Here is a 25,702-nt window from a genome sequence, read left to right as displayed (position 1 = left end):
GAATCTTAAACGTAAATATGCAAATTAAAATTTTAAATTATGAGCCAACGGTGATCAAAAATTCCCTTCGATCGGAACGTCATTGGGGATGAACTCACCCTTTCAGTATCTCTATTTCTTTTTCCCCCATGTTTTAAAAGATTCACATATGTTCTAACAAAAACACTAGGTCTTGTGTTACTATGAACAGTTAGCAAAACAAAAATTCTGCAAAGAAACGAATTAAGCGTCGCTTTAAGCTTCTTTACCACACAAATTTCAGAATAATACTTCTAATCCTACAGTTGTAATACATAACACGATACTCAAAATACAATTATGATTGATCATATAAAATGATCTTAATATTAAACTATTTCCTAAACCTAATTATAAAACCTTCCTTCTATCTCTTTCTAAAAAATGTACAAAAGAGCCAAAAGCTGTCTGATTTTCTATTTTATCTATCTGATCCAAAATTTCCTTCTATTTTTAAATTCCTCTAAAAACACTTAATAACTTAAAACACACACACACACACACACACACACACACACACACACGCACGCACGCACGCACGCACGCACGCACGCAGGAATCCACTTTGAAAGCATCATAAATATTTCGCACAAATTTGACACTTGTCCATCCACAATTTTGTCATTTATTTTTCACCACCACCGCACCTGTCTGGGTCCATATCGAAATATCGTCCAGTTTTCTCCATTAATTGCTTCCAGTGTCTCTCCCTCATCGCCTCGTTCTTTAATTCGATGAACAGTGGCACAGAGTTCTTGAAGCTCTTCATATTCGCATCTAAGGCCTGTCCAACGCTGAGATTCTTCACGAATCTCGAAAGTTTGCGAAATTCCCTGATAAAATGGTCCATCCCATCCATCAGCTGTTGAGGATTCAGGTTCACCCAAAGCGTCTGCGCCCACACGTCCCTCATACTTTTCTGTTCCTGGTACAATTCGAATAATAATTCCATGCCCTCGTAGTCCTTTTTGACTTTTAAGAAAACCGAATAGTCAGTCGCTGGCAGATCGAACAGTATTTCCGAATTGATCAGGCTAAGACGTCGTTCTTCGTATTTTGCGATCAGTTTTCCGTATTCCTGGGCAATTCGAGTTTAGAAATTTAAAAATAGAAGAGTGCAAATCGATGAAAATTGGATGCGCAAAGAGTTTCGTTCAACGGTCTATGTCAAATATATTAGTTTCATCAATAAAATAATTTTTAAATAATTTTCTATTGGTTAGCTCTTCCGAATAAAATAATACGCAATTTAGATTTTATATACATCTGAGTTATAAATGACACGATCGGACTGTTTTACAGCGTAAAGAAAAGAAAAATATTAGAATATCGTATCGATTTAGTAGTACTATGAAATTTACTTTCTTTTCTGTTTTTAATTGATACGAAACAGAAGATGTCGATAAGAACAAAAAGGAAAAATACGAAACTCACGTCCATCTTGAGCAGTCCAAGTTCGAGATCCTCGCCGACACTGCCAGGGCCATTGGCCTCGAAGTCTGCTGCGAACTCTTCGAGTTCTTTCACGAATGCATTAATCTGCTCTTGCGTCATGTCAGAAAATCTATCAGAAGTACTTGCTAAAGTGGAAGCTCTGTATAAAGCGCCCAAATATAGAGACTCCCAGTCACGTTGCAGAGTGTAAGCCAATTGTTCGTCTTCCTCAGGGAAAGATATCCCGTGACTGCGCAAAGTTCGAAAGGTTTCCTGAAAATTTCATATAATACGATCATAAAATATAACACAATCGGTTTCGTTCTTACGCGATTTTCATTTAGTATGATTTTTATAAAATCACCAGTCAGATAGTATAAGATCACACTCGGGACCATTCTCTTATTTCTTCGGATATATTTGTTTTTACACTTTTCAGAAATCTAATTAGCATGCAAAGGCAGAAACAAATCGCATATTCAAATTTTACTGCTTCTTTCTATTTTGAAATTTTGTAGTGGCACTTTTATAAAACAAACCTGATAGGTCGTATAACGAACTTCTGCTTGAATCGCTGTCTTTTTTATGTCGGAGATCGCTTGCATGACAGATGTGAAACGATCTAATCCAGTGATTACGAGCTCCACTTCGCTTCGGTAATTTTCGATTATCAGATGTAAGCTGTTCATATCGTGAACCGTTTGATGCAGCAGAAAATGACCGAGAACGTGCTTCCATTCGTTAGCGTGTTGTTTGATACCAGAAAGCAGGAAACCGAGATTGATGCTAATTAACAGAAATCATTGTCAAGTACGTTAATGTATCTAATTAGATTGCTCGTGTCTGTACGCATTTTTTGGAAATTTATCTACATAAATATAGAGAATACAGATACGTAATATACTAAAGTAAATCTTTCCTAACGTACCAAGTTAGTGTGAGAATTTATCCTTTGACTTTCTAAGAATTAAAGTAATCTATTATGAGACAGATATTACCGTACGCAATAAAGATCGTGATAAAGATCCATTTCAGTCAATTCCTGGAGAATATTGTCGTAGAAAGAGAACTTATCATCATATTGGTGGAGTGTAGGTTCGGTTGCTGCGAACTTTTCAGCAGCTAAGTTCTTGTCGAAAGACCATAGATTACTATACTTCTTCCACCTGTGCAAATAGTGCCAAGCTTCCAACGCTATTTTATGCGCCGACCTTTGAACCATTAGTATATTATCATTCACTACCTACGCAGACGTATTCACAAGATTATACACTCGACATAAACAACAAAAACGTTAGTTCATACATTGGCAAATTTTAATCCGTGAAATAGATAATCGCAAATGTATAATCATAATTGTAAGGTTATGAAGTCAGAGAATCAACAAAAATCGGCTTATCGTACTTTTGCCGCGTATTCCTCAATTACTTCAAGAGTGTAAACAATCATAATCGTAGAGAATATAATTATTGGAGGAGACCGAATCGAATGAAAATTATCGAATTGTTTGTAATTTAAAAATGACATCATGTAGGGGACATTATGTTCTTAAATATTTATATTTATATTTTTTAGTATCTGTAGTGATTCTACTTTATCGGATTTTTATCTGCTCTGATCTCGTTTGATTCTATTAAATTCCATTGATTAAATTTTACGAATAACTTACTTTAATACTCATGACGTCCTCAAAGAATGTCACTGTAGCGAAGTTTTCGTACTCGTTCTTCGTTTGCGGTTTGCACTCTAAACAGGTCCCGTTCATCCATCTAGGAAATAATTTCAGCTTCTCCAATAAATTCTTCACGTTCTGTAGTATTGTAGCATAAATTTCGCCAGGAGATGGTCTTATAACAGCTTCTGAAGCTATTAAAATGGCGTCCACTTGAAACATCGGCTTGCATTCCATTAGACTTCTGTTGAAAGTCTCTATGTTCTTCAGTATACATCTGCGCAATTTATAATATTGTTATGGGATCGTTTCTCGTGATTTATTCTATAAGATAATGTACCATTAACTTAGTTAACCATTTTTAAGATAATTTTTATTCATTGATAAGAAATTAATTTTCTATTGAGAGTTCCACGTCGTGATTGTCATATATTAGATCGTCCCGAAAGTTTCTTTCGTTTCACAAGTGAAATAATAGATACACGACATTTTTTATTTTATACTATTTTATGGATTTGTGTATGATCCATTTTATAGTAATAGAATAAAATGGATCAAACGTAATTCAATAAAATGACATAAAACAAAAAATGTCGTGCTTATAAAGCGAAAGGAACTTTTCGGACAACCTAATACGTATAACCAAGATTGAGAAAATTTGATTCGAAGCAAAGCTAAGAAGCGGCAATCTGAAACAACGAATTAAAGAAGAACTACGAGGAAGAAATAACATAAAGAACGTAACTTTGTTTTGTATTAAGATGAAACGAGTTATCTTTAAATAATTTTCTATTTTAATTCGTTCTTTCAAGTAAAAACCGGTTGAATCGTTTACAAAGGCTTACGCGATAAAAGAGCAAAATATTTTCTTTTCGTATTTCTCGTAAAGCAGCTGCATAGATGGGCTTTTTCCAGTGTACGTTTCCAATACCAGACTTTCCAATTTTATCAGTATCGGACTCGTTGACTGATATATCGTGGACATCGCGGCAATTAATTCGATTCTTCGATTTTCTATCTCTTGGAAATAAACCTTCGAAAAATAGGAAAAAGAGAAACGTTTTCAATATTTCGCTTCCCTATTTACTTTATTTGTAGCTTGAATGGCAAAGTGTTTCGTGCCGAGAGGAATATCGGGCGCGATGAATAAAATTCTAGGGGAACGATTTGAAAAATAGATGAAAGGAAATATAAGAAAATACCTTGCAAGGTAACAATTCTTCGCTGTTGTAGATTCTCAGCGGAAGAGAAAAGAGGTTGTAACTCTGAAGATCGTTATTTATTCTGTTATCAAGATCGCTCTTCATGTGATTCACCTGATCCACGATCGAGTTTAGATTTTTCAATAATTTTTCACAATCGTGAGCGTAGTCAGAGATATTTAAAGAGTTCCAATTAAAACGCATTACTCCAGGCTGAATATGTTTCTCAACATCTAGTAACGTGTTCCTCAATAATTGTATCTGCGATGATAAATAATTCGTTCGTGGATTTTTGCAAACCATTTCTGCCTTTCTTAGTTAAAAAATCCTATCTATCACTTCGAAAATCGAAGAAAACCAGAATTTTATCATCTTCTTTGTGCCATCTTTGTTTTTCTTTATTCAATTTAAAATATTTAATCTATATATTTCAATATATCCTTAAATACGAAAGAATCCTAAGCAGGATATTTTAACTAAGTGGGACAGATTCACTGAATGTAACGAATATGAATATTTCTGTATTATTTTGTACATCAGCTTTGTCCATTTCATCGATCATCCCGTTGTACTGGTCGATCACTTTTTCCATCAGTTCGAGGTCGCTCTTTAGTCGACTTTTCTGGATACTAGCATCTTTCACTATGGGGATTAATTCGAAACCTAATTGCTCCATCAACTCAGCCTGTAATCGAAAATATAAAATATCAATTAACAGGAAGCGAAGGAAAATTTTCTCAGCATACCTCGTGAATAATTTCGAAGAACTCCCAATCGAAATTCACTTGGAAACGAAGCTGACACTCGACGAGAATCGATCCGCTCATAAATTCCATCCAAGTAATCTTTTGCGTTTGGACAGCCTGCTTTTCCGAGGAAGTTGTCCACGATTTTTGATCTTTGTGGGATTGAAGCGATGCTTTCACCTCGGCTCTCGTGTCTGACTTAACCTGTCCTTTCGTTCCCACAGAACTAGCCGTCTCTGTCAGAGTGATTCGCAAACTGTTAGAAAATCTTCGACAGATGGCCTAATATTAAAAAAGATTCTGTCACCGATGCTTGGTTTCGACATCACAGGTTCGGCCTTTTGAAGAGATCCCTGAGGAGTTGATCCAGGTGATCCAAAATCTCTGCTCTTTTGTCCTTTTGGCAAGTGAATTGTCTGCAGATTCTTCGTGCTTTTCTCGATATTTGGGAATGTTAATACACCTGTAACAAATTCTTCTCTTCGTTAAACAGATTTGAAGATGCAGAATAATAAAATGTTTCGTAGTAAAATTAACAATTGCTGCAACAAGGTTCAACTCCTGACTCATTTGCATGTTAACTTTTTCGCGCTAAATGTTTCTGCGCGTGATCATTCTTTTTCAATCAAAATTTCTCGTTTAGGATTTCGTTATTTCTCTTCGTTATTGCGAATTAATTATTTCGGCTACTCCGACGATTTTAGTGGAGAATCGAAGGTTGGTTTATGTAAAATTGTTAACCTTGTTCCGGTTCAGAACGTTCCATCTTCAGGATACTCCTCTTCATGGTGTCCAACACAACGTACTGGGCCTTATCTGCCCACGATTGGTATTTTGATTCCTCGTATGCTTTCATTTGTTTGGCCACCTCGTAGTATTGACTGAAAGCTAGAATCTTCAGCTTGCTGTGTTTCAACTCTTCAATGTTTTGGATTATCAAGACTGGCCTTCTTAGACGGTGAAATAACTGTCTCACCCAGTATATAGCGCCAGCCATTGGAGGATGGTACGTTAATAATGGAGGATTTTGTTTCCCTAAACATAATACCATACGATGCACTGTTAAAAATATTTCGTACAAAGTAAAGAATTTTTATTCGAATAATTTATCAATAATTTAGAAATAATTTAGAAATAATTTGCTAATGATTCAATTTCTTGTATCTCCGTATTTTCCTTGTAGCTGTTAATTTGGGACAATTAACCCTTTGACAGTGTAACTTTGTTATAAAATGACAAAGAATTCGGTCTAAAGGATTTAGAAATAGCATTATCTCCTTGTATCCAAAAAAAACTTTCCTGCGTTTCTCTTATCAGATACGAAAAATACAACAGCAACTTTTTATAGCAAATAAATTTTAGTTTGCATTAGACAGGCTGATATTAGGTTGTCCGAAAAGTGTCTTTCTTTTACAGACACGTGTTTTACAACAACGCATCTTTGTACAAACATGAAACCTGATCTGCCAAACGTTGTGATTTTTATCTTGATAAATAATATAAAACGAAACACGTTCTGTATTCGTTATTTCCTTATAAAACTCCATATCCATAAAGTACATTATAGCATTTCTATTATTCAAATTACGTTAGCTATAAAATTTGATAGCACGTTTACAAACTAATTTGCCAGTAATATGTTTCAAGATTTGCTAAAACCAAAATAAATATCTTGCCTCTATTGAATATCCCCTCAACGATACTGACTTCCTTGCTGAATTGTTGCATGATAACGTCAAACTTTCTCAACAGCTGCTGATGAATTGTGTCTCTAGTCTTGGTGTCTTTGAACTTGAGCAACATATGAAGCGCATCTTCCGCGCTTCTCAATACCAGGAAACACTCGTCGATAAAGAACTTAGCCTCGTTCTCCAGGAAATGTACCTCTTCGTAAAACAAAGACATAGTAGCTTCCCAATTTTCTTTGTTATATTCGTCGAAAATATTGAAGTCTGCGTCCAATATTAGGACGATCAATCTATCAACACGTTTTATTATAGTGTCGATTTGAGCTGGATCACTGATGATCGATTTTAAATCAGGTCCAAAGATATTGTGAAAGTCTCGAAGAACGTTTGCAACCTGGTTCAAACCATCGCAAACGGAGGCAATGTATTCAGTTCCTTTAAACAATCGATTTTGATCGAATTCCCAACGCATTCCTCTGCCAGAGATTTCGATATCCTCTCGATTCTTCAAGTAAGCTTCTTTCCAACTCTTCAGCATCGCGCGAGCGTCTTCCGTTTGTTGTAGAATCACTTTCTGAGGTTTTCTATATTAAGAGCGCAATTTCAACATTGTGTCTATGCTATGGAACAAAATTAATTAAATCAAAGTAGACGCGACGACGAGACATTTTTATCTACTGGGCAAAAAGAGAGAAAGAAAATTTATAAACGAGTATTTCTGTATATATAGAAAATAAAATATAGCAATAAGAGTTAAACGTATAAATAATCCACAGAGTATTGTTCGCTAAAATATGGTAAAATGTTGGAAATAATTTGAAAAGTTCGTTGAAGTGGAACTTACTTGAATAGGTCTTTGATGGATAAATGCTTTATGACAGTCTGACAGAGTTGCCATGAAATTCTTTCCATCAGACCAACCATTTTCTCTTCGCACGAGTAATAACTCGAGAGAATCCAAATCATTCTCATTCCCTCCATTAGCTGAGGAATGGCTTGACTGATTGTTTTGAAGCAATCCGACTCTGTCATCAACTACGATACATCTTAGTTATTATATCAGTTATCGAATGAACTTTTAATCAAAATTACACGATAATTCTTTTCACCTTGAAGTGTCTTAAAATAGTCTGCAGGAATCGATTATTATCCCTGGCTTCGGTATAACATCTCCATAAGTCTGAATAAAAATAATCAAAGTTCGAGGCGATTGGCGAAAGGACATTGCTCAATAAGCCCAACATTCTTTTGGCCATAGGAGTTTTTAATTGCTCCACCAGCATTAACAATCCTACTTCTCGATCCTTCCAGTAATCACACTCTGCTAGTGGACCTCTACCTTGTGGCACTTTTTGTTGGAACGATTCCAACACCTGTATATTAAATAACGTGATATAGACGTTGAAAAGGTGTCTAATTTTCTTGAAATCAATGTCTGGCAAGAATTTCATTTACCTTTTCTATGTGCACTCCCCACAGCATAATCACATTTTCCAGTTGCTCGATCACTTCCTTGTTCTTTTCTAACATCTCGTCAGTAACGTTAGGATCATCCAGTTCCGCTATATTCGGCATCGTCAGCAAAATATCGCCTTCGATGTTTTCCAATGTCCTGACGAACAGTCACGAATTTCATTTTTCTTTTTTTTTTAATTTATTTCTATGTTAAAACTTGATAAAAATTGCAAAGTTACTTTTATCGAGACGAAAAATAATTTATAATCAAATATTCTTGTAAAGCGTGACGAGATTTTATAAATCGCGAAATGTTCTCTCCTAATAGATTCCGAATATTTACGCATTTGTGGGAAATCTCGAGATGTAAAAATATGTAGACTGTGCAAAATACGTAAAAATGCGTAAGGATTCAAAGCTTATCGACAACTGACCGCGGTATATTGACGAATAATGAGAAATTACTAACCATTCGACGTTAGATATCAATCTATCCAAATAATGTAGGATATCGTTTCTGTTCTGATCGACCGACACGCGTACAATTGGCTCTTTGAACGCCGTTTTGCTTCCAGCTTCTTCGAAATTGACTACAGTCCTGATGCGTCTTCGTCTCAGTTTCGCCCTCTCTATCGTTTGAAAATGTTTCGGTTCTACTATTTCATCGTCATCGTCGTCGTCCTCTGCGTTTTTATCAGCCTCTTTCTTCGCCATGACTATAGATATCCTGCGGAATTCTGACGGTCTTCTGAAGATTGAACTCTGTTCGACAATTTTAATAAGTCATTTTCTATCATATAGGTTCCACCATATTGTAAATCTAATTTCTTACTACTGGAATCCGTTATCATGTAAAAAGTTGAACAATTTGATAAAAATCGTTTTCGTTACGAGCTACGTATAAGTATCACATTACGCACAGGTTACATGTACAATATCTTTAAATACTTTAGACGAAATTCAGTATTTTTATCAAAGAAAGTAATATTAGATACTCGAGCTGCCATGATGTCCGTTAAACTTGGAGGACGTTCCTCGTCTATATCAGGCTCTTCTTCTTTGAGTGCTTCTGAAAGTTGTGGTCCTCTGAATTGAGCTTGAACCAATGGTTTAAAAACCTGAAAAAAGAAAAAAAAGAAGAAGAAAAATAAATGGAATTTCCGTAACTATAAATACGTTTACGAGACGAAGAAGAATATGAATTTTACGAAAAAAAGAAACAAACATAGAATGGCTGTCAAAAGTCTGTGATCAAAGTATACTTTTAACATATATCGTCGAGACAAAGAATCTCCAAGATAAAAATCTGTCGTGTAAAAGTTTTCGCAAGCAGAATCTTATCGATGTATAATTTAAAAGTATAAAATAAATACACTGGTGCGTTATCCGGACAGAAATAAAATTACTGAAATAAAAATATAAATTATTGCAAATATGCTTTTCTACCTCAACGAGCATCCTATTCAACGAAACCAAAAATTTCCCCTGTAGAGATCCAACGACCAAATACTGCGTTATTTGTTCATCGCAATCCATGTAAGAATCGAAGTTTGGTATACCCTCGTCGATAGTCCTCAGGAAGTAGAATAAAGTAACGTCATGCAAGTCTGTTCTGCTACCATCCACTTTACCGCATATCATGTGCAAGTTTGGTATTTTTCGTACTTTTTCCACTAGTTTCTATGCAACAAATTTTCCTTTCGTTTCTTTCGTATTTAAAATGTATTCGTGTTTTAATCAACGAACGATAACGTCGTACGCGGATGTAATCGAGTACCTTGGTCATAATATATTTGTGTTCTTCTCCTGGCGGTGGTACGAAGCCTGGAGTGTCTAAAAATTAGAAGAATCGGGATCGTTTCATCGAATATATTTATTTTATAATTGCAATAACATTCGTGTAATTTACCGATCGAAGCACTTTTCTCCGGATCTTTCGTTCTAAAAATTGTATCGCCACTTCCTATCTCTTTCGCTTCTCGCGAATCGCCTTCTTCTCCTTCTTCCTCCTCCTCCCTTCCCTCGTCCTCCTCCCCTTCGTCTTCTGTATCTTCCGTGTCCTCGTCGATACGAGTACTTATCATTGATTTTTGCTCCGATTGAATTGTCATCGTGGATACCTCGACTTGACGCAAAAGAGCAAGCGGATCGAGCTTGGACGGTTTTGCTTTTGTTTTCTTTACTCTTCGTTTCTTTCTTTCCTTTTGTGAAACTTTCTCCGCCTTTCCTGTGGATTATCATTGACGTTATAACTCGTCGTACGTTCGACGTGCGACTATCAATCCAGTAGCTTAGCTGTAAATACCAAACACGTGCTTTGGCACTTTGATCGAAGCATAAATCCATAAACGACAATCCTACGCTTTGATTGACCCCACAGAGACAAAAAATCTAACAAACTGTGCATAGAAAATTCGTTTGAAGCGTTGAAAATACAATTTACCAAAAAGGTGAACTATCAAAAGGGCAGAACGTAACAGAAGGTGGAAAATTGTGGATAAAAAAGTCACTTGGATCGTTGGAAATATGATTTACCAAACCAGTAATCCATTGGAAGGATGGAATGTAACAGGATTCTACCAAACTGTGCACGACAAAATTGAATTGTTAAAGATACAATTTACCAAAGGTTCTTCCTCTCAACTTACGACTTTTCCTTTTCATCGACAATGCCGTCAAAGCGGCTAATTTACCAACACCGTGCTTGCCTATCATCCATCAATAACAAAGTAATTTATATCCTTAGAGTCGATACAATAATCTATCTGATTCGTGTTCGCTGTAATTAGTTTAAGAAAGATGAACTACTTACTTTCCCAGACCGGAACTTCCACGTGGATGATTTCAGTGGAATAGGTGCAGTAGAAAAAGATCACCTTTCTCTCAAGATCGGTCACACCATAGAGATCCAGTAGCAGAAAATTGAGTAGCTTGTCCTCGAAGTATCGATTGTTTGCCTATAGTTTCGAATCGCGCGTTTATTTTCTCTCTCGTGGCAAAGGTGAGGTAAAGGCGAAAGTTGACGAGAAAGTATGAAAAATCGTTTAAAAAGAAATGATTTTCTATGTCTTCAAGTATACCGATTCTTTCGAGTGAAATAAATCTCTGCACTGATTTCGTTTTCGTTGTACGGACCATTCTAGAATTTGCATATTCGTGGCTTTGATTCGAGAAGGACGAGATGTTATTCTATTGCAGATCGGTAGAAATATCTAAAGAATATTCGATTGCTTTTCAATAATTTCGATATAAGTTGTTATTTACATTTAGAAGTTTGTAGAAGAGCAGCTCGTGACCACTTATACCCAAAAATTTCATCACTCTGTCCCGTATCCACATTATCCTATCAAAATTAATCATTTGTTTCAATTAATCATTTGTGTTTATTAAATCGTAGAAATGTGTATTTATTTTATTACCGATAGTCCATGTGTATCAAAGATTGTTTACTTGGTAAACTGTGGGCATCCGTTTTGTTATCTTCATCTTCTTCGTCTTCGCCTTCGACGTCAGGTTTTACAGATTCGCTTTCTGACTCAGCCATAATTTGATCAATTAAAGCTTTCGTAATGGTATCCTCTTAAAGAATTTTCAAAAGTTTGATAACTTCAACGTGTCATGCAAAATCTTTATTCTTTTAGTACATTAAAATAGCTGTGCCATTGCTCTTGCTTTTATAATAATTCTGACTCAAAATGTTAATTATTTGACTACTTAATCGTTCGATAAGATTCGTAGACTGTTTATAAGGAGGCTTGAGCACTTTAACCTAGCACTGTACACTATGAATCGATTAAACGCGTACGAATTACGAAACTTGATGTATCGATGTTGCCATGGCAAATAACCAACGTTTTGCGAATAGAGGCAAACTAGAGAAAAGTGGGAAAATTTGCAGTCCTTGCGAATTTCCAAACGTTGATTTTTAAATCTTGAATGTTTGTATTTAACGACAAATATCTAATCGAATAATTTTCGAATCTTTTAATTTCCAAACTCCAGATTTTCGAGTTTTCAAAATTTCGAATCGTAGGATATTAAAAAATTTCAAACTAATCGAATTCTAAATTTTAAATAACCAAGTTTAAAAAGATTCAACGTTTTCAAGTCTAAAGGAATTTCAAAAGGAAATAAAGAAGCTCTTCTTCGCAACGATAGGATATATTTAAGAATCATTAGAATGTTGGGTTACATAAGGTACAATTTAATAGTCGTATAATTACTATTGTTTCTTGCACACTCGTACATACATTAACACACACATCTACGAATCTATAGTTTACAGTATCGAAACCCTGTTCCTTGTCATTGGTAGGTTATCAAGTTAGTAAAACGTATTTTGTATTATCAAATAGTAACGATATTGTTTTTCTGAAGACCAATGATAGATCTTATCAACAACGATAATATAATTACCATTTTATACATGTTACGTCTAGTTCTATCTTAAAACCTTAAAGACATTTTACACCCAACTCACTGTTATGTTAGTCGATTTAATTAAAAGTAAGAATATCCTAGAAAGAGTTAATGAAACTAATTATATATCAGCCCTTTTTCTTCGCTTACGATATAAATGGTAACAAGAAATATTAATCTCCGTCTTCCAAGACTTCCATCAAAAGCTCGTTGAAATTTTAAATCACGAAACAAGGAACGTTAATTTCATACAAATTTCGTACTTGTAATCCTCTCGATTGTTTAATTCTCTCGCAACATAAATGGTAAAAAAACTATTAATCCCCCATTTCAAATTATTATACCATAATCCCTCTGTATTCAATGATTCGTTATATTTTTCAATCACGAAGGAAGGGACGTTAATTACAAAAGTCTCGAACTCGTAATACCCCCGAGAATAAAAGAGAAAATATTCAAAAATATCGATTAAGGGAGAAGAAAAAAGATAGTCGAGAAGATCTATCATAGAAAGCACGAAACGGCAGGACATCACAGATTTCGTTCTAAACCTAAGTTCATCCTTGGAAAAATCATCCTAGAAACAACCCTTAAATCTCTTCTGGGACACTTTTTGTTGTTTCATTCTTTTTCAAAATCGTCTCTCCCTCTGGTTTCTCTTTCGAGATAATTTCTTTCTTCTGACTTTCTGCTGCCTGTGGCTCGATCAGGCCACCTAAAACAGCCTCGACGTATTCTTCTCTACCCTCGTCGGTGTCAAAAGAGAATCCAATCGATGGAACAAATTCTGTTTTCACCACAGTCTTCTCGGATTTCGTGGCAAACGTGGTCTTCGGCGTAGATGTCGTCGTCGACCTAATATCTATCTTAGAATTCGTTTGAGCAATCGGCACGATCGTCTTATCGGTGCTGGATTCCTCGTATTTGTTCGTGTTCCTAAAAAGAACTGCGGTCTGGAAATCAATCGACCTCTGTTTCTCAGGAAGATCAAATATCTTTTTCTGTTCTCTGTAAAGAGGTTCTCCGAAATGCTGCTCTAGCTGATCCAGAATCCCTTCTTTCGATCGAGGAGCAGAAGTTTTCAAGTTCGGCAGCGCAGAACTCTCTTGAGACCTAAATGTCGCTTCATCCGGCTGTTGCACGTTCGAATTTACTGTCTGTAGCTCCGGATTTTGAGCGACTGACAGGGAAAATGGTCGAGGAACTCGGTCATGTTTCATTAATTCCGACATCAGTTGAAGAAGACTGACTGTATTCGGGTTGTTTGCCTTAAAATCGGTTAGATCGGAATTGATAAAATCGTTTCCGAAGTTAGACGCATTTCTCGCGTCCGAAATATTCGCCGCAGTGATCTGTAACTCTGTCATTCTATGAACTTCTGGCTCCAAAGATCTAATTATTTCTAGTTCGTGTATCTCGTCATTGAGAGTCGACGTTTCTTTGCCCTGTTGGGCTATCAGTTTGCTAATTATATCTTGTCCGGTAGGTATCAGCTCCGCGCCTTTGTTCATCGTCAACGTCACTTGGTAAGGCGAATTATTCTTCTCTATAGCTTCTTCGATGTGCTTTAGAGTTTCTGGCATGATGGATCCAAGTAAAGCATTCACGGTCGAGGCTTCTACGCTATCTCTGTCATCTTTCGACTTCTCTTCCGATCTTCTGCCTGATTCTATGCTCCTATGCGTTACAGGTCTGAAAGTTGACACCGAAGATTCAATATCGACAGATTTAGTTACGGGAGATGTCGAAATTCCGATCGGTCCCTGTGTCGACAATTCTTCGGGAGTTTTAATTATTGAAACACTTCCTGAAGAGTTCACGAAACCCGAGGATGTTATAGCTTTTATAATCTTTGGCGGAGACACGGTGCTTGCACTCACAGAAATCGTCCTGGAATTCTGAACAGCATCATCTGTGGTAAACCGAAGTTCACTCTTTTTATTATCCTCAAGTTTCTCTTCAGTGTCGTTCGTAGATTTGAAAGAAGGATCAAAATGATTTGTGTGAGGAGATTCACCTTCTTCGGGCCTGGTGTAATCTTTCGTTGGACTTTTGGTATTCGATTGATCGGAGAAAGAGGAAGAAAACCACGATCCAGTGGAGGGTACTAGGGGTCTAGCCACAGTACTACCATGATTCTGCAAACTGGAGTCTTCAGAGATCTCTGCGTTTCCATAATTGGTCGTTACTCCTGTGTTTCTATCGAAAGAAGTAGACTGATCGACATAATCGTCAGAACCAATGCTCTGGAACCTCGGTATCTCAGTCGTCTTTGAACTAGGTTCATCATTCTGAGTCGTGTAACGATTAAATAAAGTGGATCCTTCAGGTATATCTGGCACCTTTATCTGGAACTTACTTTGCGTCTTTTGAGGAGATTCTAGAAATTCGACTGGTCTAGACGTTTGAGAACCACTGTCCTCTGTATCGATGGAATGTTTCTCATTAAAAAATTCGGAATTTACGTCAGTAGAATTGTTCAAATCACTCGATCCATTTGATATCGAAGAACGTGGTTCGTGAAGATTCGTGCTTGCTTTGATGGTACTTTCGATAATTGACGAAGCGGTCGTTGATGGGAAAGTATTGAAATTATTCAGAAATTCTTCCTTATTCGTTTTGGTGTCTCTTTGATCGTTTCTTTGGTATTGTTCAGTCGTTTCCTCTTTCTTTTCTGCGGGATAACGCGTAGGCTCCGGTCTGACCAAGGTGTACTTAATCTCTTCTTTATTGAAATTAATTCCTCTTTGAGTTTCACCATAAACTTTGGTTTCGTCTCTCGCAGGATTCTGTTCGTCAACCGAGATTCCCCTGAACGACTGACGAAACGCGTGGCCTAGACCAATGCTACCTCTCGTTTCGAAGTCGTCCAGAGGTTCTTCGTTGTTGCTGTTGTGGTTGAATCCTGCGTAGACCCTATCAAACAAAGAACTTCCTCCGTTCGACACTTTGGTACGATTGTAATTAAAATCGTCGAGAACTCTCACCTGGAATCTCTCTTTAGGACGTTCGTCTCTCGTTTCGTCGCTATTGACATCGTCGTAATCATACTCGTAACTCTCCTGTCTACTATAATCGTCATCCCTGTTCGGTTTCCTCAAAGAAACAGCTTCAGATATTTTCAAGTCTCTTCCTAAATCCTGTCTACTCTTGTCGTCGTTCGAGAAGACTCTGGTAGGAGGAGTGACGAAGCTGTTTGACCTACTGCGCGAAAGATAATATTCAGAGCTGTCTATCGCCTGGTCCAACTTGTTGTATGCCAAAGTAGACGATTTGAATGTGGTAGGGACAGTTGGAGAGTAAAATCTTCTAGTTGTAGTGGTGACAGTCGGTACAGTAGGTGCGTAAGATGGTTGGAACTGATTGGTGAACTCGTTGGGCCTTCGATAGGTCTCCTGGAAATCTTTGTTCCTCTGGTTTCCATATCCTGGATCGTTGATCTTCTGAACTCGAATAATCGGCGAATCTTCGTAGGGAGACCTGGATTTCTCGCTAGAATAGAATTTGCTTTGATAATTTCCACTAATTTCCGGCTTTTTGTCTTTGAGTTGATAGGGTGGCAGGAAATCTCGATTGGCAGGTCTACGATAGTCTTCGAAATTGGTCCTCAAGTCGTTTCCTGTTGTGTCAACTGACGAATAGTCGAGGATTCTTCCTGGACCTCTCTGATAGTCCACCACGCTTCCAGTTCGATCAGGATCTACCAGACCATCCTTGGTCACGTCTGTTCCTGATTGGAGACTGATCATTGCGTAAGCGTTTCGAATCATCTCGTCGTCATCTTGCTGGTAACTGTTGCGATTCACGTCTATGTATTTGCTGCTAGCTGAACAGTCTACTTTGGTCCACCAGTCACAGGTGAGCAGCTTTTGGCTGAATACAGAGCCTATGGGGCAGAGGAAGGAGGAGACCAATACGTCGTGGCACACATGGAAAACCTGGCATCCCGCCACCTCGTCCGCGTAGTACCCTAAGGAAAATTAGAAATGTTTATTTTTTTAGATTATGAGATTCCGTAATAATCTTCGATATCGAAATACAAAATCTGCAATATTTCCACTTTTTGAATATCCGAGTGTTCGGATGGCAGACATTTCTAAAGCTCTCTATCATTCTTTCAATTACTATTTTTAATCCATAAGAGAGTTTTATAAGAGACTGAAACATTTCACGTACTTGAAAAATTTTTCTAATTCTTTCTTCCTATTTTTCTCTTAGTTAGTAGAGAAATTTAGATTCCAATTCCCTGAATTTCGATATTTCAATACGACTAACTGGGTATTTTATTTTTCATTCTGATGATAACACTATATCTTCCAAAAGAATTTCAACGATTTACCAAAACGAAATATGAACAATTCGACCCGTTATTCAATCGATACTTGGTCAATCCGTGCTCCTGTCTCCTAAATCTTCCTTTATTCAGTTTTTTTCAATTTAAGATAATCGTGCAATAAGCAATGTTTAAGTATTATGCGCGTTACGTAAGGGACGCGAGACGACGTTTCTATGCTTGTTCCACATCTTTCTCTCTTCCTTTGAATTATCTAATAACGCGGTTTCTTCCGCGAGTTTAGACTCGCGATACAAAAGACGCCCCAGTGTTCATCGCGACATGACCTGCTGCTTGGAAATTTCAATTAAGTTGCTTTCTTCATTCTATGAATGCTCGCCACGATTTCTTTCGACAAGAAAATGGATATCGTGTGTATCGAACGTAACAGTGATGGATGACGCATTAAAAGTAGTTACCGAGGTTTCTTTCAGGAAAGAAGGAAAAGTCGAAGTCGTGAGGCTTCGATTTTTATTTTAGAATTGCGTTTGATTTAATGCCAGTTGGACGTGTTAGACATTTTTTCAATTTCGCTATAAGATAGCGTGATTTAGCTTTTTAGAAACCAACAACAAATTATTGAAACCAAACGAGAAAACCAAACAATTTATCGTAACAGAGTCGATAGAAAGAGAGATCGAGGATGTGAGTATTTAATTTCCTTTTTGTAATCATATTAGGGTAATCATATTTGTACTGTCTGTCGCCTAAGCTAGCCAACAACCAGGAAAAATCACGTCGCAAACCTATAAGTAAAAAAACAATTTCCATCTTCTGGACAAATTTTTGATACGGCCAACATCCAGCGAGCTAGAAGCTGTTAAAACTTGGAGAAAGACTAAACAGGATGAAATAAAGGAACACGAATCGCATGACGTTTTATTCTATAAATTTAGGACGAAATAAATGACCAAAAATCGAACACTTTTCCATTAAACACGGATAAATTTGGAAAAGAATGACAGGTTCTGTAAAGTTCGCGATGATCCCAATTACATGCGTTGCAAGAAGACGTTGCAAGTTTTGGCTAATTTCTTTACACACACGCATATAGAATAAATTTAATTTAATATTCGAAACTGAAACTATTCAACTCCTCTTTCTATACAAATTTTTAATCAAACGTCAGAATTAAAAAATTAATTTTTAAAAAACTTCAAAGTAATTCCCTTTTCAAAGGAAAGAAAAAACTGAAATCTTCCTCCTGAAAAATTCCCATACAGTAAGATAAAATATTAAGCTTTCGCTATTTTCCATCGGCAAAAGTCAAACACCGTGCCGATTTGTAACCAGCTGAATAACAGCATACTAAGCTTCTGAACGGCGATTGCCTCGCGTCAGAATCGTTTGGATTATCCGTCTGGCCTTTATCTTATTGTTGAGTCGCTTTCGCCGACATTCTGTTGCTTCTGCAGGAACATCGTATAACTGTACAAGATTATCAGGATATTGCTCAATAAAGAAACTATATAACAGAGTATTACACTGAGACTGTACTTTCTTTTGCCTTCTGAAACTCGTTCATATTCGTGCCACTTATCTAAATGGTCGTTGTTCATAACTGTAATTAAGTCTGTGGACGAAATCGCCAACGAACCTGTTATTTTCACAGCAAAGAATCGTGAAACTGGCAAAAGATTATTTTCTCGTCGGTATGAACGTTTAAAAGTCCCTAATTTTTATCAGTCAGATTATATCAACAATTCTCTGGAGGACTTTCAGCGACTGTATGGATTTGACAAGTTTCAATTTCTATCAACCCGATTCAAACTGAACTCGAATCTAATCCAAATCAGGAAATCGAACCTCTCTTCTTCGACTCTGTATAAAAATTTTCTAAAAATTCCAACAATTTCCTAAGTTTCAATTGTTATCGTTACTTTGCTTCTGGCAACGTTCCACGAGCTGAAAGTTTTCATAAGACGCAAGAAGAAGATTCATACCAGATCTTGAACGAACACGCGTAGCCAAAGATAAATACGTTTCGTTGGGCGACGCGAACGTTTGCCTTTCCAGCTGAAATGTACATCGGCAAACATTTTCGTGCGATTTTTACGACAAGTTTCGCCCCACGGCTAGTGCAACGCTGACCTATTGCGAAACCGAAGAAAATACTGCGAATGGATTTCACAGGTCGCACGTGCTAGCATCGTGTGCGTGAGAGACATCCTTGACATCGATACTGCATGTGGAAAAGCGTGAAACACGTGTGAATCAATGGTAATCGGTCGTAGGATAAAGCTGATGCACGTGGATCTTTAATGGGATACGTACACTCTGGAAACCGTTTGTTCTAATATTTTTTATTAATAATTGGTATATACTAAATGTCGTTTTGCAGGATTTAAATTTAGTAGGGTAATACCGAAGATCGTAGTTTCATACGATCGATTTAAAATTCTTTATAAATGAGAAAGTTTACGTAATTAAACATACGAATCCCAAAAGGAAATTATTATTATTATTATTAAGTATATTATTATATAGAGAAGTTTCTTACTTTTACTGCTCTGTTCGCAGAGGAAGTGAATATTCTCTTCCATTTGATTCGAAAGATATTCGCGACAAATACGTTCAATTTCGTTTTTACGAACTCTGGCAGAACAATCGGACGAGCGATCTATGGATTTTATTAATATAAATGCCAATTTCAACCGCTTTCTTTCAACCTGAATGGTTAAGATCAATACCATTGCAGTTTCATACGATTGATTTAATATTCTTCATAAATGAGAAAGTTTACGTAATTAAACATGCGAATCCCAAAAGGAAGTTGAGATTTAAAAAAGATTTTATATTATTATTATTAAGCATATTATTGTATCGAGAATTTTCTTACTTTTACTGCTCTGTTCACAGAGGAAGTGAATATTCTCTTCCATTTGATTCGAAAGATATTCACGACAAATACGTTCAATTTCAAGCAATCTATGAATTTTATTAATATAGATGCCAATTTCAACCGCTTTCTTTCGAATGGTTAAGATCAAGCGGTCATACCATTGATTGCTATGTGAAAATTGACTAACTCTGACGTGGTTGCATTAGCTGTCCGAACAGAATCTCTTAGTGTACGTAGTAATTCGCAGCATTATGAAGTGAAATTGAGGGTAAAGGTGTACGTAGATCTGTTTCGATTTTATTCCGAGGAATTGAATTGCATCTAGAAACATACTCGCTTCGATTCTATATATCAGTCACTGCAGAAATCTTTTGTCTTATATTATCTGAAAATCCCAAGTATTTCAGCGAAAAATTACGAATGCAAAATTGTAAAATAACGTGGCCGATGTATTGCTTCCGGGAATAGAGGAAGAGAAATATTATTTCTAGAAGAAAAAATCGGAAATCCATCGAGAATCGAGATATTTACAAGACACTTGTTAGCTTGTTAGATTAACAATTAATTGCTCTAACTATTTCTCTAAAACTTATCGTACAGTTATATTATACAAAGTACCTTTGTTTCAAGATAATTAGATTACAACTATAATTAGTTATATTAACTACAAAAATATAATTCAATCTATGTGTAACGATATAAATGGTAAGTAAGAATTATATCAACTTTATGATGAAATTCTATGCGAATAAATCTCTTATCTTGTAAAGATTTTTATTCCGGAATGATTTAACCATATACTGAGTTTTACGAAGGTAGAAAAAGGAGCAATTTAGTTCACCTCGTGAGCGTCCCTCGCACGTGAAACCTGTCTGAGGGAGCGTCGTGTATGCCGGATAATCAATACCTGGTTCTCCTGGCACGTTCCTCCTAATGTCTGACAAATCTAAAACAAAAAAATGAAAAGAACATACAATCGCTTAGTATTCACTGCTCGCTTAATAGTCGAACAAGAAGCGTTGAATTAATAAACGTGAATAATATTAGCCAAATGAATTGGATAGCCATGCCATTGATTTTATATTGCGGGTTATTATCGACGATAAAACCGACAAGATATTCCAAAATTACATCGTATATTGTAGTAACAAATTGGAGAGAATGGCAAGCATCTGCAGATCGTCTTAGCATGACATTAAATAAATATCATCGAATGACTGTGAGCATTTCAATGAACTTTGAACGATGCGATGATTGTGCTCGTATATGCTAAGAACGAAAGGTATACATTCTGAATTATGGTAAATGTTACGATGATTATGAATGGCCTGTTAATTGTTTGTTCGAGCAAACACACTTACGTTTGTTTAAAACTCCAATTTCTTGCAAAGCATAGAAACTTTCACTTTTTCAACAACTAAATATCAAATTTCAGGTTCTTAGACTTTTTAGTGAAAAATCGTTAAAAAAATTCTTTTGTACTCCACCAGATCTTTAGATAAATTATACAAGTGATCCATTTCGTAAAAGTAAAGAATCATTGGAATTCGATTAAATCTCTTTGTTCTATGTTCCATAAAATATTTATTTCAATATCCATTTCTTCGTCGATTCTTCAACTTCGAAGATAAAGTAAAATTACAATAAATCCAATCATGGTAGATTTTAAATAATGAGAAAATTATCGATTGAATTTTATTCTTTCATTTCTCCGTGCAGTATACAACAGAATTTATTTAAAGAGGACAAGGTTATTCATATATAATTCGATAAGATAATACGTAATCGTAGAAAGTATAAATGTAAAATATCTGCTCAGCCAGAAAAGAAATATTCAAAACCGAATAAACAATGATTAAAATGAAAGCTTCGACCAACACAGATTTCACGTGGAGAAACTGAATCATCACGTGCCAGGCCTTACATAAAGGAGCATAATGGCTCGTTGGTGAGTCAAGGTCGTGAAAAACACCTCGTCAGGATAATCCAGCGTGTGTGACATTTAACAGGACGTGTTCGCTTCGTTTACAGCGCCGCACGTGATTTCTTTGGTTTGCTTCTTGTAAGTCGCGAGAGGTTTCACGTGACCTATGGCGCGATTTTTCCATCATCCGTCATACCTAACGCCTTTCACGCCACTTGATAATGTCCTCGTCCGACGACTCTGCTTTTTAATCCAACGGAACGTCTATCACTCGGTATTTAACTATGTAGGTTCATACTTTGCGAAGATGGAAAAATAAAGAAAAATTATTAATAATCTCGGTAATCAGGATTTTTCCTTCGTACCTGTAAAAGAGACTGTAACTCGCAATTATATCTTTAATGGAGGATCTTCGTATAGCAATTTAGATTCACCCATCGATTTCCTCGTAATTTCTGTGCTTAATGTTAAAGGTGTCGATACTAATTTGCCTCGTTTTGATAGATCATCGTCCTAGTGAGAAGTTCTTCGGATTGGTGTAAGATTGATTGTACCTTGCGTTAAACAGTCTTACGCTTGTCGAGAGGAGCAGTAATTTTGTACTTTTCGTGAGGCTGCTTAGAAGCCACGTAGAATCTTGAAAATATACGTAGAATATGGGAATATAAAATTGCAGAAATGCAGAAGATACCGAGAATCTTGGAAATATTTTGCAACACGAATCCTCGTTTCTAATGATCGATCATTCATAACGAGTGTCTGTTTTTAACAACACTGGCATCGATCGATGGAATCGGTGTCAACGCGCAATTAATCGAAGAAAAAGAAACAAGATGAACAACATTATACCGCCTAAGCGTCGGAGAATTAGCATATTGCGAGTCCTTTTTATTCGCACCTCCGTTCCTATGACAATGCTCTTTGTTGACTGTAGACGTATTAAATAATCGTGTCAATGAATAAAAATGATGTCACGAGTTATTAATTGCTGGGGACATAAGAATAAAGTAACTGTGATTGCAGGCAAATAAAATCTAAAGATGAAAATTGAGAAATGTTAACGAGAATTCTTCCGCGCAGTGGAGATTTAATGGAAAGTCAATTTTAGTTTTTATATTAGAAATTGCGAGAAAACGAAGGGACTCCTTGACCCGTCCCCATTCTCCGACTGATTATTTTCATAGAATCACTTTACAGATAGTTATCGTCGTTCCTTGTTAAGGATCTTTCTATTCACAGTGCCATCGACTTTGTTAGGTAGCATTGTTCAACCAGTTATCAATTATTACGATGGCTGACAGTATCTGGCAGCGATATTAAATCCAGACGTTAGAAATTTTTCACACTTTAAGTAACACACGGTGATATAGACTCGGACATTGTTGAAATAAGATACTTGAAAAATGATCATTCGAACGATATATCATCTCGCTCGATTACATGTCACTTTATATCATTTTACGAGATCGAAAGTTAAGATAATTACAATTTCAAGTTACATTCCCCTGTACGTTGCATCTCGATAAAACAAGATAATTCGTCGTTTCGACGAATTTCGTGATTTTACGGTTAATTGGCATAAAATTAAATCATTAAAATCGCTACGCGTTAATTAGTAAGGAATTTCATAGAAAAAAAAAGACAAGAAACGAACAATCTACCTGTTTTCTCTTGGTATGGATCGTACTGGCCACCAGCAGATCCGTAACTGTCGAACGCTCCCTCTTCTTCCGGATCGAAGAACTTCCTGAAACGACATCGAAGGCTTGTTTAATCGTACGCACGCATCCGCGTGAATACACGCGAAACGAAACGAACGCAATACCTCCCCCTGGTACCATCAATGGCTCTTCGTGACAGGAAGCTCCTCCTTGGAATTTCATGTTCAAGACTGCCGTGAATGTTGCATAAGACCAGCGTCACGAGATCTGTACAAAGAGGAGTGCCTCTACTAGAGATGTTACATAGGCGAATGATTAAAAATATAATAATAATAATAATAATAATAATAATAATAATAATAATAATAATAATAATAATTCCAAGTAGAATAAAAATCGTGTATGTAGTCTGAGAAAAATAATATGCAAAACACGGTTAACCACTGGAATTATGTTCACTTTATGAAACATCGAGGATATCGATACGTCTTTGCAAGAAGAAATATCTTTCTAGCTTTAAAAAATACCTCTCTGGAGAGGTTAATTTGCAAACTTTTTAAAATTCTTCTCGTCTTCCGCGTGATGAATCGCAGCAGTTATACGCTCGATCTTCGATCGTAGGATACATCGGTACCTGTTCCGAAGAATGCTATATCTTTTTGACTTTAAAAAATGCGTCCTTCGAGAGATTAATCTGCAAACTTTTTCAAATTCCTCTTGTACCCCGTAAGATTAATTTCAACGTTTGAATTCCCAAGCTTCGGATCTGCAAGTTTTCCCAATGTCTCGGTCGATACAGCAGCGTTTATTTCCATTTCCAACGCTTGCAAAGGAAACGCATGGCGTAGCCGCTTATCATCTCCTCCCGATCCGCGAATTCCACTTTCTACTTCGCGTTACATACGCGTACATCGCTGCTCCTCCAACGCCGGATCCCCCGCAACAACATAACATCGTCCCTTTACGATTCCCCTCTAATCGATACACTCATTCACAGCTCGTCGCTTCTAATGACCATCTTTCCCTCGACTGTCATCCAATCATGTAAAACAACAAAGTCGAGCGAGACAATAGCCTCACGATCCGGTTATAGGCATCCATCGAGTTCGAAAGCGAACCACTCGAGGTGACTCGTTTAGTATTATACGTTAGAACCAGTACTCGAGCGCTCTATTTCGAGAATATTTGAACGTGCGTTGAAAAAGCTGGCGCGTTTTGTTCGTCGTAAGAGAAAGAAGGCGTTCTATGTCGCGAAACGAATTCGAAAGTTTGCCAAGCAGCAAGTAAAAGTAGGAAATTTCGATCAATTTTCGAGATGTTAGCGAGCACAAACGATCGATTAGCGTTATCCGATGACGGGCTTTTAACGCTATTAATAGCGTTAAACGTTCGCGTCTCTCGTAATCGATTAGACAGTCGTTTATAATTATTTCAATTAGATTAATTAAATCGATTTGTTTTCTCGTCCTCGCAGTCGTGTTTGAGAAACTGACCGAGGCCAGCTCGTCTCGATTTCGTCGATACCCGGTTTACTAAATTTATATGCGTAATAAAGAAGTGGCGATCAATTTATTCAAGAAACAGGTTATAATGACAGTTTGATGAAAAAGCCGTGATTTATTAGGATCGTAATAATTTGTTTTTTAATTTCATTGCTCCTTCCATTGCAATCTATTATTCGTTCAAACGAAATTGGTTAAGGCGACCAACTAGAATTTTTCCAACGTTAATTTAACGAAAAGACTGTGATTTATTAAGATTCTAACACGTACATATTCATTTGGTACTTCTATCGTCTCTCTAACCACAGGCCACTAGTTATTTAACAAATTTGTTAACCAATATTATCCGACCAATACAATTTAGTAACATCCTCGTATATTAACTTCTCGTTTTCCTCGTCTCTCTGACCACAAGCTACTAATCGTCTCAAAAACTATTTAAAGTCATTCGGTTGGCAATTGAGTGATTGCGGATTTTGTCATTATGTGGTATTGACAAAATCCGCGATCACTTAATTGCCAACCCAATACTTCAGGGCAGAATTCTAATACGCATACAGATATATATACAGGGTGGTTGGTAACTGGTGGTACAAGCGGAAAGAGGGTGATTCTACGCAAAAAAAGAAGTCGAAAATATAGAATAAAAATTTTTTTTTTTAATTTTTCCATCGAGACAACGATCTACAGTGAGATCCGTTATAACGAGACGCGATAAAGTGCACGCGTACCGAGCGAAAATTCAAAGTCGATTTTCTCGAAAACAAAGCCTCGAACGAAAAATTTTTATTCTATATTTTCGACTT

At 36.6% G+C, this 25,702-nt stretch overlaps 2 protein-coding genes across 2 annotated transcripts in view; both read right to left on the bottom strand.

The window, feature by feature from the left end:
- Window positions 1–643: 643 nt before the first annotated feature.
- LOC117152120 (dynein heavy chain 10, axonemal-like) lies at window positions 644–10,326 on the bottom strand. Its single transcript, XM_033322798.1, has 20 exons — window positions 10,125–10,326; window positions 9,993–10,048; window positions 9,662–9,895; window positions 9,211–9,333; window positions 8,685–8,977; window positions 8,216–8,372; window positions 7,870–8,133; window positions 7,605–7,795; window positions 6,776–7,344; window positions 5,814–6,107; window positions 5,380–5,535; window positions 5,073–5,308; window positions 4,862–5,011; window positions 4,327–4,587; window positions 3,970–4,157; window positions 3,122–3,401; window positions 2,451–2,695; window positions 1,992–2,238; window positions 1,453–1,725; window positions 644–1,096 (listed from the first exon to the last, which is right to left on the bottom strand). The coding sequence occupies exons 1-20, from the start codon at window positions 10,324–10,326 to the stop codon at window positions 644–646; spliced, it is 4,872 nt and encodes a 1,623-aa protein (XP_033178689.1).
- Window positions 10,327–12,357: 2,031 nt separating this feature from the next.
- Window positions 12,358–25,702, bottom strand: part of LOC100745467 — a 22,187-nt gene continuing 8,842 nt past the window's right edge. The window contains exons 3-6 of the mRNA XM_024370157.2: window positions 23,559–23,661; window positions 23,395–23,480; window positions 20,651–20,755; window positions 12,358–16,604 (exon numbers count right to left, since the gene is read on the bottom strand). Coding sequence (XP_024225925.1) covers window positions 13,225–16,604; window positions 20,651–20,755; window positions 23,395–23,480; window positions 23,559–23,661 — 3,674 coding nt within the window. The 3' untranslated portion in view covers window positions 12,358–13,224. The remainder of the gene's footprint in view (window positions 16,605–20,650; window positions 20,756–23,394; window positions 23,481–23,558; window positions 23,662–25,702) is intronic.

The sequence above is a fragment of the Bombus impatiens genome, unplaced genomic scaffold (assembly GCF_000188095.3).
Source record: "Bombus impatiens unplaced genomic scaffold, BIMP_2.2 scf_0670, whole genome shotgun sequence".
Taxonomy (NCBI): Eukaryota; Metazoa; Arthropoda; class Insecta; order Hymenoptera; family Apidae; genus Bombus; species Bombus impatiens.
Note: the sequence above shows the minus strand (reverse complement) of the source record. Positions and strands in the feature narration are given on the sequence as shown.

Bases quoted from the DNA above. Each gene is read 5' to 3' on its own strand.
- LOC117152120 (XM_033322798.1), bottom strand. From the start codon at position 10,326: ATGACAATTCAATCGGAGCAAAAATCAATGATAAGTACTCGTATCGAC. The intron at 4,158-4,326 runs GTATTTTCTTAT...TATTTTTCGAAG, and splicing joins AAGAATTGTTACCTTGCAAG to GTTTATTTCCAAGAGATAGA. The intron at 1,097-1,452 runs GTGAGTTTCGTA...CGAATTGCCCAG, and splicing joins TTGGACTGCTCAAGATGGAC to GAATACGGAAAACTGATCGC.